At 36.1% G+C, this 13,139-nt stretch overlaps 1 protein-coding gene across 2 annotated transcripts in view; it reads right to left on the reverse strand.

Moving 5' to 3' along the window:
* Nucleotides 1-13,139, reverse strand: part of LOC125257647 (matrix metalloproteinase-16-like) — a 75,883-nt gene that overhangs the window by 43,481 nt on the left and 19,263 nt on the right. Inside the window, exons 2-5 of one of the 2 annotated variants that reach the window (XM_048174215.1) lie at nucleotides 11,773-11,921; nucleotides 10,610-10,624; nucleotides 10,055-10,177; nucleotides 476-780 (exon numbers count right to left, since the gene is read on the reverse strand). In XM_048174215.1, coding sequence (XP_048030172.1) covers nucleotides 476-780; nucleotides 10,055-10,177; nucleotides 10,610-10,624; nucleotides 11,773-11,921 — 592 coding nt within the window. The remainder of the gene's footprint in view (nucleotides 1-475; nucleotides 781-10,054; nucleotides 10,178-10,609; nucleotides 10,625-11,772; nucleotides 11,922-13,139) is intronic. The other variant, XM_048174216.1, reaches the window with a different exon arrangement.

Below are 13,139 nucleotides of genomic sequence, written 5' to 3' on the forward strand. Positions count from 1 at the left end.
ACCAGTATGTACACAGTTTGTTTTAGTTTTTACAAGCTGTTTAGGGGTGGGTAAATCTGAAATCAATGAAACAACAATACTGTAATAGACCAGTGTGGAAAAACTCAAATTATGATGCGACAGAAAAATAGCAGAACTTGTATCCAGAAGTAACAAGTACTGATTATTTCACAGACATAAAACAAAGCAGAATATAAAGTTCTGCTGTTGAATATCTGGTTTACTTGAATATAAACTGGTTTACTGGTATATAAACTTGAGCAAATCTACCAATTTGCTGTTCTCAAAAAGCTCTCAAAATATCAGTTGCTTTTCATTTTAAAGGAATGTGACCAAAATACATATATTGTAAGATTTTCTAGAGCAGTCCAGAGAGCAGGGGCAAGACAACAAAGTTATTTGCTCTAAGAGAACTGGGATTTATTCTCCAATAAAGCTGGGTTTATACACGACCAATATAAACAGGTTTACGTACCGTCATGGTTAGGGTTCCCTAGTGTCCAGGGCTCATCCGAATCAAAGTGTGTATCTCCTCCAATCCCTGGACCAGGAAAGTAGGCATGTGCAAGGAAACCCCCTTCTCCATCAAAAGGGGAGCTGTCGCCATGGAAACCTGAGGCGAAAATGATAGTAATATCCACATCTTTCTTGTTGCGCTCCAGGTCACTATAGGGCACTGCCTCGAAACGCAGCGGCGTGACGTTCTGCCACACGTCGAACGCCCGACGAATGGCGTTGTGGGTCTCCTCCGCTCCCACCTTAGGCGTGACGTTTTTTATGCTGGAAAGAGTAGATGACAACAATCAGAAAGTGTGAATTTTACATGCAGTGATCAAATAAACAACTCTGTGTCACACATAAATATGAGGCATACAGGATTTATTTTCTTACTGAGGATAATCAACTGCTCAATGCACTAGAGAAGCCACCTGATGTGGGCAATTTTCAAACTTCATGTGTACGACACATTTTAAATTTGTTTTGACTGACAAAACCAAATTTTCTTTCGCCTCTGGTTCCATTGGAGTGAATTTGTAGTTGGGGCCGGATCGCTCTGTGTTGCTCTAGGGCTCTTATGGAGCTACTTACGGAAGAGGATTAGGGCCAAGCAATAATAAAAAAATGAAACCATCTCGAGATTAAAGTTGTTAAATTTCGAGAAAAAAGTCTAAATAAAATGTTGAGAATAAACTCGTTAAATTACGAGAAAAAAATGGTTAAATTTCGAGAAAAAAAGGTCGAGATAAAATGTTGAGAATAAAGTAATTAAATTACGAGAAAAAAGTCATTAAATTACGAGAACAAATTTGTTAAATTATGAGAAAAATGTCATAATTTAACGAATTTGTTCTCATAATCGAACAACTTTTTTCTCGTAATTTAACGAGTTTATTCTCAACATTTTATCTCGACTTTTTTCTCAAAATTTAACGAGTTTTTTTCTCGTAATATAACGAGTTTATTCTCAACATTTTATCTCGACTTTTTTCTTGAAATTTAACGCGTTTTTTCTCGTAATTTAATGAGTTTATTCTCAACATTTTATTTCGACTTTTTTCTCGAAATTTAACGAGTTTTTTCTCGTAATATAACGAGTTTATTCTCAACATTTTATCTCGACTTTTTTCTCTAAATTTAACGAGTTTTATTCTCAACATTTTATCTCGACTTTTTTCTTGAAATTTAACGAGTTTTTTCTCGTAATTTAATGAGTTTATTCTCAACATTTTATTTCGACTTTTTTCTTGAAATTTAACAAGTTTTTTTCTCGTAATTTAATGAGTTTATTCTCAACATTTTATTTCGACTTTTTTCTCGAAATTTAACAAGTTTTTTCTCGAAATTTAACAACTTTAATCTCGAGATGGTTTTATTTTTTTACTATTGCTTGGCCCTAATCCTCTTCCGTAACTACTTCTAATGTAGTGATGTGAAGTTAATGTCAGTGTTGAAGAAGCAACTTTAAAACTGTACCGTACCTTAACCAGGCTACAAGCTAGCTACACTGAAGCTACTTAAAGGGGCAAAATCTTTTGAAATATACAAGTATTTGCAGAGACTCAAACAAGTGAATAATTTCTTTTTGAACCGATTTAGGCCTACATGAACCTTCCCAACAGACCAGTTCACAGAAATTAATCAGATTCTCCAACACTTCATATGCATTAAAAAAAAAAAAAAAACTTAAAAGGTTTTTGGCAACTACCTGAAATAAAATAATTTTGAGTTCCGAAAATAAAGCTAAAGAAAAATATAAAAAAAGTGACAAATCACATAATAAACTAAATGATGTGACATCACATAATAAACTAAAACTATGCCTGCTTAATATTAAAATAAACCGAATATATGAAAAAGGCTAATTCAAAATATAAAATAGCCTATATATAAATAATACTACATTTTTGTGCACAGAATTTTTTCACAGAATTGGGTTACTTTAACACTGTTGCCGTGGGTTGTTTTTCATGTCCTCGGGTTGAAGCGACCCCAAATAGAGTAACTCAGAGATGACGTGTTTCTGTAGGCCAACCCGGAAATTAGCTCCGCACGGGTTCCATTGATCAAAATTCTATGCATTTTTCCCATAGACTTTTGGAAAATCACAAAAAATAAGCTCTGTGTTTAACAAAGGGCTATGACACTTACACGTTTTGTCTATCAAGATAATCTTTACAAGTTAACACAACATTTATACATTTTGAAGCCTAAATAAAGTCGTCAGATATAAAAAGCTAACAGTAGGCTATAAACGGACTACATCACAGCATGGGCGCGAATCAACGTCACCACCACCAAGCTTCCTCAAACTTTATTTTAAAACATGCTCACTGAATATGATCTGCGCTGTGTATGAATACTTATCCACTTTTTCATGAGAAATGCTGTCCAAATGTCCTGTTTGTCATGATGACTTCTAAAGTCCCCGCCAAAGTAGTCCCTTTTAGCAACTTGTTAGCAACCGCCGTTTTTAAGACACAATAAAGGTTTAAAAATCACAAGCGGGTTATAACTGGTGTGTTTTATGTCATAGATCAAAACGTGAAAATATTTAGAGGCTTTGTTAACCACAGACCTTATTTCAGGCGATTTAGCAAAAACCCATTCAAACGCGATTAGGCTAGTTTTGAGTAGCAATTGGGCGGGTTTTGTTGTGAAAACCTGGCAACCCTGCATATTTGATTGAAATTCACAGTACCAGATGTTTTGACTACATCGCTTTCAAGAACATGGAGAAAATGGTGGCTTCATTATGCTGTCTGTCAGACGATAACATACGTAATCTACATAACACACACAAGTATAAATTTGTTCTACACTCGCTGAAATTGAATCGGAATGATCAAGGAAATTAGTGAAATACTTCACACTGCATGCTAAAAAGAATAAACGCCAATCCAGTTAAACATGCATACATTTTTTATAAACTAACTACACATTCTAATTCTGACAATCCTGATTTGAATATTTTCAATAATTCTACTCTTCACTGATCTTTTTCATAATTTTGGCAACAGATGAACTGTTAAATGAGTGATCTTGCGATGAGTCCCTGTAGTTGTCCAATTTGACTCTCACGTAATATAGCAGGTGATTCTTATAAAATGTAGTTTATTCACTATCAGTTATTTAATTAAGGCAATTATCAAAGTTTGACAACATTTTGTTTAATTGTCCAATAAAAGATGATATATTTTTACATAATTTGTTACATTTAATTACCCCTTAGGAGATTTTGACTCTTGTGATATTGGGTACTTTGTGCTAGTGCCTGTGTATTAGCCAAAACTCTCAATCAACTCAGTAGCAGCTGTTTTCTCAAATGTGCTGAGGAATTTAAACTGTATTAAAGCTGTGCCTCTTAAAATATTTACAAGACATAATATCTCAGGGAAACCTAAGCTCTCTATCTCTATTTCTCTCTCATTCCCTCCAGGTGGTGCAGGATGGGGTTTGGATATCATCCTCATACAGTTGTTCTGTCTGCGAGTGCAAACTATTAGATCAACATCTGGCTTCCACTGTTCATGTATTTTTCTTTCTCAGCTGTACTTCCCAGAAATCATAATCCTGTCTTTGAACTTCATGACCCTTCAGATATTTCTTTTCCTCTCCAGGCTTAGATTTTCAGCTCAGCAGCCGTGAAGACTGCTTGTTAGCTGTACGGAGTGTGAGGTGTCTTACAAAACTTCCAGCGGTGCTTCTCATCTGCTACATACAGAATTGATTCAGTAGATGTTAAAGAATCACTGAGAAAAGGAGCATAAATTTGCATCAAGTCTGGATGCCAAAAAGCACTTGGTTGATGAATAGAGCCAGTGGAAATCGTTTCCACAATCTAACCACGTTAAATCATAACGACAGGTAGGGGTTAAGTGTATGTCAGAAGGGTACAATGGCTATAATTCATATATCACCACTTTTGGGGTTTGAACCTGTAACTGTCTGGCTATTGGCCCAGCTCTTTAACCGCTAGACTACACCACCAGCACCGCTAGAAGGAAGTCTTTCCACTAGGAAAATCGAACAGCAGGGATATTGTCCATTATACAGCACAGGGTTGTGTGCCTTTCAGAATCACATTGAGAATATAGAAGTTTGTTTGTTTGAAGGCCTTGTTTGAAAGTTTTGAAAATGTCAGGATTAAATACACATTTAAAGGGGGGGTTGATTATGATTTCACTTTTTTAACTTTAGTTAGTGTGTAATGTCTGTTTGAGCATAAACAACATCTGCAAAGTTCAATGCAAAGGGAGATATTTTTTCTTTACAGAAATAGCTTTTTAAGGACTACAACAAATGGCTGGTAGGGACTACAACGAGCTTCTTCCTGGGTTAGTGACATCATTAACCCTAAAATTTACATAATCCCACACCACAAAGGGGGTGAGTCCATGTTGGGCTGCTTTAGAGAAGAGGAAGAGTTGTTGTAGTAGAGTGTTGTTGCCATGCCGTCATTTTACGTCAGACTGCTTCACAAATGAGGGTCAATTCAACGCTGGATTTGCACAAAAGATTGACATGATGGCACATGCTAGTGGATGAGTTGAATCAACTCCACAGCAACTACATAAATTTATCCACTAACCATTCAGAAACGTCCAGTTTCATTCTAAAAGTTGTAACTTCTTCCTGAGTCTCTCCATCAGTGTCGACTCCGGTTTGAACAATGTAAGGCTGAACACCGTTACTGACAATCCTCATTTTGGCTGCATGAGATTGTCCAGCTTTGTTGTTGTTGAGCAACCGAAGCGCGAGCTGTTAAAGATCTATCTATCTATCTATCTATCTATCTATCTATCTATCTATCTATCTATCTATCTATCTATCTATCTATCTATCTATCTATCTATCTATCTATCTATCTATCTATATCTAATCTAAAGTAGATTTTGACTTTATAGGTCAAATTGTAACCACAGTTTTAAATCAATGATTAATGCCAGGCCAGTGCTTTAATGGTAATGTTTAATGTTAATAATTTTAAAAATATTTAAGTTTTTTTTAAATATATTGGCCTGATTTACTTCCACTGAAATTTTTAATATGTTAATAAAATATTTAAAAAAGATGCTGACTTGGTATATGTTCAATGAAAGTGTATTACTGTAACTATTTAAAAAAAAAAAATACAAACTATTTTCTGTTATAATCAACATTATGCCACAAACACTCTCCACAGAGCTTGTACTTATTCCTAAATATCCTAAAGTTTTAATTTGGTGTAGAAAATGTTCTACACAAGCTTCTTCCAACTCAAAAGGCAACAACAGTGTTCATTTCACATGCTGTTACTATAAAAATTGTGGTATTATACCATCTAAACCCATGTAAACACAAGACCTCACACGAAAGAGTCCCCTGGACACTGAATACACAACACTGTGCTTTGTTCTTTCAAGTCTTTTGCTGGCGATACTGAAACCATGTCAGTTACGTGAATGACTGTGTGTGTCAGTGGTTATGAGAACACAGACTGCTTTGAGACCAACTCAATTAGCCCAGACACACACACACAGTGATGCTATTTGTGCTTGTTATAGTATGAGAGGATGAGGAGAGGGGTGTGTGTGTGCTCACATGGTATGATCCAGGGTTGGGAGAAGGTGAAGGGTGGTACAGTCTGGATCAAGACAGAGAGCAGGGAGTGCTGAAGGGAACATCTGCCTACCCATCTGGTCAGTATGACTACACACACGCACACACCTCCTGCTCTAAACTCCTGCCTAAAGCCACCAAGCTGCATTCCATTACATAATCATAATCTCTCTCTCTCTCTCTCTGTCTCTCTCTTTCTCAGTAGACCATATTGTTTGATTTACATCATATCAAAGTATGCTGGTACACTGGTATGGTCTTTTGTAATTTCATCATGTCCATCAGTTTGCAAAAATGCTCTTACATTAACACGCTTACAGTCAAAATGGTTGGGAGAGTTTAAAAGCAGAAATGTGAAGCATTTTTTGTTGTTTTTTTGTTAAAGCACTTACATGAATTTGTTTGTTATTTGAGCTGTTACGCATTATTTTCAGGTTGGACTACTTTTATAGGTGGATGAACTTCTAGTTATGTTGTAGCAGTATTAGGCTGCTTTTCGGCACTTTTTCTTCGTGACTGTCACACAAACCCGTCCACACAATACTCAGGCAGATTATTTTGAGGCAAATGTAATGCAGTTATATTTGAATATAGGTCATACATACAGAAGCTGTGGGATTATCAAAGAAATCTTGCATTTAGGATAGAGAGCATCATGTTAGCATACTACGCCTCACAACTCAAATTGTAACAATATGGGTAAAAAAAAAATTGCAATACGTGATTCTGCACAGTAAAATCAACTCTGCTCAGAGAACATTTGGTCCCTCTCTGAATAGTGTTAAAATAACACTGAAGCAGAGTTAAAGTTAATAGGATAATTAAGCTATTAATTAAGGGATGATTGAACATTAATGATGAACACCTGCTGTTAACAAGCAGAATAACTGAAGAAAAGAGAAACACAAGAACTACAAGTGACTTCAGCCAAAACCATTTAATTGAAATCAACTGAAGGTAAAAGACATTAAATCTCTCAAGATATGATTTACTTATTATGCCACCAACGTGGTGGTCAGGGTTTGTTTTAGTTGGGCTCTTGACCTTTTTATGTTTTTAAAATAATTGTGTTTGAGCAATTGGAATAATGTTTCGCAGCAAACACTTGTGCATTGCCTAATCAAAAGACTAAAGGAGCAGATCCTTTCTATGTTAGATTTTTCTCTGTAACAATGCACATGTTGTTGTAAAGCAGTGAAGTCGGTGCTTATATAATCATTGTGAGATGGCCTGATTGTATCCAAAGCAACTGATCATATGTTTAATCATTTGTACATTTTGGTTTTGCATTAGCAACCCTGTAAAACTACAACAAGAGAAGAAAGTGATGCAGCAAACAGATATACTGTTTAATTTTAAAACCATGCAGTGCATAAAAAAATGAACTACTGCAACATTTAGACACACACAGACATCAAGAATCAGCATATGAATCTCAACAATGGTGATAAAAATAACATGCTTCATGCTACAATGCATGCTGGGTATCACCATAGGACAAAACTCCCATCATGCACTACAGTATGAATAATTATTGTCACCACTGTTGAGGATTGTATGCTATATTTTCTTGTATAAGCCTGAGCTGTAATAGCTGCTTATTTTTAATACTGAAGTATCATGGTGGTATTTATTTAATGGAATTTTTTTGTTTTTGTTGCAATTTTTTGATAGCTGAATCTCAGTCAAGAAACCAAAGAGAACGAGACCTCTTTGTGATACTTATTTGAAATGGCTTTCAAGCTGCAAATTTATGTGGATCTGCTCTTTTAGTCTTTTGATTCGGCAAAGCACAAGTGTTTGCTGTGAAACACTATTGCAATTGTTCAAACACAAATTATTTTAAAAACATAAAAAGGTCAAGAGCCCAACTAAAACAAACCCTGACCACCACAATTGTGGCATAACTTATTGACCAATAAAACACCAACATTTAAACCTCTGTTAATTCTCAATAAGAAATTATTTAGACATGTGACAGAAATAAAGTCAATATGGTTAGTAATAAGTAAATCAGATCTTTTAATCAGATCTTGAGAGATTTAATGTCTTTTACCTTCAGTTGATTTCAATTAAATGGTTTTGGCTGAAGTCACTTGTAGTTCTTGTGTTTCTCTTTTCTTCAGTTATTCTGCTTGTTAACAGCAGGTGTTCATCATTAATGTTCAATCATCCCTGAATTAATAGCTTATTTTTCTCATTAACTTTAACTCTGCTTCAGTGTTATTTTAACACTATTCAGAGAGGGACCAAATGTTCTCTTGGCAGAGTTGATTTAACTCTGTGGATTTTACTGTGTGATTATGTCATGTGATGCAAAGCTGAATTTTCAGCATCATTATTCCAGTCTTCAGTGTCAAATGATGCTTCAGAAATTATACTAATATGCTGATTTGATGCTTAAGAAACAGTTCTGCTTATTGTCAAATTTGAAGTGTGCTGCTTTATATATTTTTGAAAACTGTGCTTTTTTGATTAATAGAAAGTTAAAAAGAATAGACCTCAGTCACGAGCACCGCAAACAAACTACCGTAATTGACCCTTCGCCAGTAGTTTGATTGACAAGCGATCTAACCAATCATAACGCCAAGTCCGCCATTATCCGACAAAGCAGTCAGGAGTTAGAAGATTAACCTCGTGGACTTGAACTTGAAAAATGGTGTGTATTTACGTCTTTCCGCATTTGAAACAACATTCCTTCTCATGTTCATACATGTTTATTTGATGCTATAAAAGAACTAGTAGGAGATGATTGGCTCACGAGCCGCTTGAGCTGAGGCAGTACAGCAATCTGTCACGACACATTAAAGAGCCACAAAATGGTTTTTATTGTTAAAATTTCTTAAAAAAACTACACAGTTTGAAAGCTGGGACTTTGTTTAATATCATAAGTATCCTGCTCTGTCTCGTCTGTCGACGTGTTGTCAGTTTCCTCTTTGCTCCACGATGTATTTTTCACTCTATGTGGTGTGACAGCGCCATGGCTTGTCGGACAAAGCAGCAGTAACTAAGGGGGGCGGGTCTTTGCGAAGGGTCAATTAAGAGATGAAAACCCGTGACGTTCTAACCAGAGCTGTTCACGTCCTCAGACTCAGAATTATGTTTTTTTAGTGCTTTGAGACATGAGGTAGTTTAACGTCATCTATTGTGACGCTTGTGTGTGTGTGTGCGTTCATGTGTTTTTGAGGAGCCGTGGCTTTGGACGCCAATTTGCAGGGAGGGTGGGATATCGTGCTTTCGATGCTAGCAGGCTAACGTTAGCATTTGGCAGACCTTTTACTGCAGTTGAAATAGGAGTCTTACTGACCTCAAACTTTTAAATGGTAGTGTATATAATGTATATATAGTCTTTAAATATTTTGGATAATAATTTGGCTTGAATAATTTAGTGAAACGTGATCCTTTGCAGTCATTCCAATAAAGGTTTGTAAACACAGAGGGAGTGAGGCCAACTGGGAGAGGGGATGAGATGAGAAGTTTGGACAGAGTGATTTAGGACGAGTGAAGGGAGTTTGGCAGGCGGACAGTGAGGTGAGGGAGAAGAATCTGACAGCATAATTATCTCAGCACTGCTGCTGGAATGGCAAAAATAATTTTCTTAATCAGTATTAGTGTCGTTTTCCAGTAAACATATTTAAACATCCTAAAAAACAAGACACATAAATACTTGAGAAGCAAAATTGCATAAAATATTAAGACTTGTTTTCAGAGAAAAAAGACTTGTTTTCTTGATTTAAACATAACCCTTACTAAATGTTGTTAGATTTATGCTTAAAAGAGAAGTGAGGAAAATACACTTTCTCTGAAATCAAGTCTTAGTATCATGCAATTTTGCTTCTGAAGTAAATTCATCTTGTTTTAAAGATGTTTATTGGAAAACGAGACAAAAACAATAACAATAAATGTATTTCATATCACACACATACACACAAAGAAGTGTGCTTTTGTAACTCACCTGTATGTGATATGTTTATGTTGCCATTTCTGCCCTGTGAGGGCGTAACGTCTTTTTCGGACGGTAAATTTCGAGGCACCACCGAACTGGTCTGGCACCCCACACCGTGGCTTCTTCATCCAGCTGAGAGAGAGAAAGAAGCAGATTCATTAATATTGCATTGCTCCACACTCATGACATTCAGTCTGACTGGGCCTCTACATGACACTAAAATGTGCCTTGATGAATTAGCATAACACCTCAAAATTTAAAGTTATATACATCATATCAACCTATGCTTGTGGTATAGTTAACTTACTTCATATTTTTGCATTTAGTAGTAATAGAACCACCATGTTTTTAATATCCAGTTCATTCCAATATCAAGAGAGGCCAAATATCAGCTAATGAATTAATGCTTTCTACTATCACTAATATATTCCATGATACTGTAAATCAGATCACTCTTATTCTGATCTGATCTTGCTAAGACTTCAATAGAGGTCACAGAAAGAGAGAGAAACAGACAAGTTTTGAATGTATAAAAACAAATCACAAGAGAAGAATCAGCCTCACCTTATGGTGATATCACTATCCCGAAGCAAAAAGGAAACAAAAAGAGTACATAAGAGTTATGAAATCACCATGATCCTAGTGGCCAGATGTTACAAATCAGTCTTTCCCAACATTTTTAGTCATATGTATCCCCTCAGCCTTATCACAAAGGCTCAAGTACCTTTTAATAACATTAAAGTAGAAAAATGTCTTCGACACCTGTTTGGAGATCAGAGATACAGATCTATATATTTTATATTATCAATACATTTATCATGTTGTGTTTTAGAGCAGTGTGTGAAGGCTTTTCTGAAATGAAATCAGGTATTTTCCCATTCCTTTACCCTACTGAAATGATCAAATTAGGCCAGCATAAATTTTCAAGCTGGTCCAGACTGGTTTACACTGATCTAGCTTGTAGTATAGCATATTCAAATCTACATTTATGCATTTGGCAGATGTTTTTAACCCAGAGAGACTTTGCATTCATAGTATTAGTTCATGCATTCCCTGGGAATTGAACCCAGGACCTTGGTACTGCTAGCGCCACTGCTAGTAAAAAAAACATCATGATGGGGAACCAAACTGGCATCCATCTTTACTGGTCTTTTCAACAGGGTCAATCACCTCAAAGGGACAAATAGTTCACCAAAAATGAAAATTTTCCCAGGATTTACTCAAGCCATCCTAGTTCCCACGGAAGAGTGAACTCGAGACCCGACGCATGATGTATTGACAAGCCAGTTATTATAGTTTTAAAATATGGATAAGTTTTAAATATGGATATTTTTCTTACAAAAACCCATCGCTTCGCTTCAGAAGCCCTTTATTAACACCCTGGAGCTGTATGGATTACTTTTAAGATGGATGGATGCACTTTTTTGGGCTTCAAAATCACGCCCCCCATTCACTACCATTATAAAGCTTGGATATTTTTTAATATAACTCAGATTGTGTTCATCTGAAAGAAAATAGTCATATACACCTAGGATGGCTTGAGGGTGAGTAAATCATGCGATAATTTTAATTTTGGGGTGAACTAACCCTTTAAGGGCACTTAATTTGTTGTGCATGTAAACACAGTCAGCAATGTTAAAGAGTCTCTGAGAAGAATAACACCATCTTAAACTTCTGACCCAGAATCAGTCAATATAGGAGCTAGTGAGAGTGTAACTGCTACTCACTCTATGGTGTTCTTATCCAGTTCACTGGTGACATTAAGGCCGTAAAGACGCTGCATGGCAGCGATAGCAGACTGCATGGTCTGTTCTGACCGCAGGACGGACATTCTGGGGTCTGTGGGAGGGAGGTAGCCATACCTCTGCAGCCAAGCCTTAAAAAGAGAGAGACTTTTGTTTAATCAATACAAATTACTTCAATAAAGATTTCACAGCAAAATTCCGTAATCGACCAATCAGAATTGCGTGTAATAAGAATTACTATCTTCATTTGTATACAACTAAACTGAAAACACAATGGCAAAGTAAACAATTTGGTAATATAATATAACTGTATATATAATTTAATATAAATGTATACTTTTTTTTCTTAGCATAGCTAAAATAATTCATTCTGACAGTTGTTTGTGAATGCATATGAAATGAAGATAAAAACAACTAATATACCCAGTTAAAATTCTATGCATAATCCAGAATTATATTATTTTAGCATAGCTGAACTAACTCATACTGACAGAGTTTTCTGTAGAAACATGGCCGCTGCTACCGTTACTGCCATTAGCAGATTAAAAAGAACGTTGAGTTTGTTTTTGAAGTGGTTTTCTCATTAATGCCGGAGAGAAGCAGTAGGAAGTGCTTACACGGATCCTCTGCTGACCCATCTGCTGCCTTCAGCCAACAGCCAAATGCATCACAACTCTACAACACTCATCATGACACTGTGAGTATGTGTGTGTGTGTGGGGGGGAGGGGGTTGGGGGGGGTCCAGGTTAACCCTACATTGTAGATAGTAATACCAGTCATTTTTGACCTTTTGGAGTTTTTTTTCTTGGTTTGTACAGTCTAAAAATCATTAAGTCTATGGAAAGTCCCCATAAAACATGGAAACCCAACATGTGTGTGTGGAAATCATCACCCAGTTGTGCTCAGATCTCTCCTCTAGCTATAAGAACAGCCCTGTCCTAATGTGCCCTTTACTAAAGTCACTGTGGCTGTGTTAAAGAGAAGTCCACTGCATAAACACACATATGCATGAAAGAGAGGTTGAATTACTGCTGTACATTAAGGTCATGTGGCCCTTAAAATGTATTGGGGTGTGAGTCTTACAAAAACTGTCAAGAAAGTCACCCCAAACCATGAGAAAAAAATTAAAATAAAGCTAAACGTTAATAAAGCTAAACGTCTAAGTACATGTGGAGAACAGGATCAAAATGATCACATTAGAACGAATACATCCGGTACAGTTCTTTTGTGTCAAATTTCAACTGCTGAATTTTGATTGGCTGTTGATGGTCATTTTTATTGGTTTGTAAAACCAATATCATTAGGATATAAAAGTATTATAAGGGACCTATTATGCCCCTTTTCACAAG

The sequence above is a fragment of the Megalobrama amblycephala genome, linkage group LG22 (genome assembly GCF_018812025.1).
Source record: "Megalobrama amblycephala isolate DHTTF-2021 linkage group LG22, ASM1881202v1, whole genome shotgun sequence".
Taxonomy (NCBI): domain Eukaryota; kingdom Metazoa; phylum Chordata; class Actinopteri; order Cypriniformes; family Xenocyprididae; genus Megalobrama; species Megalobrama amblycephala.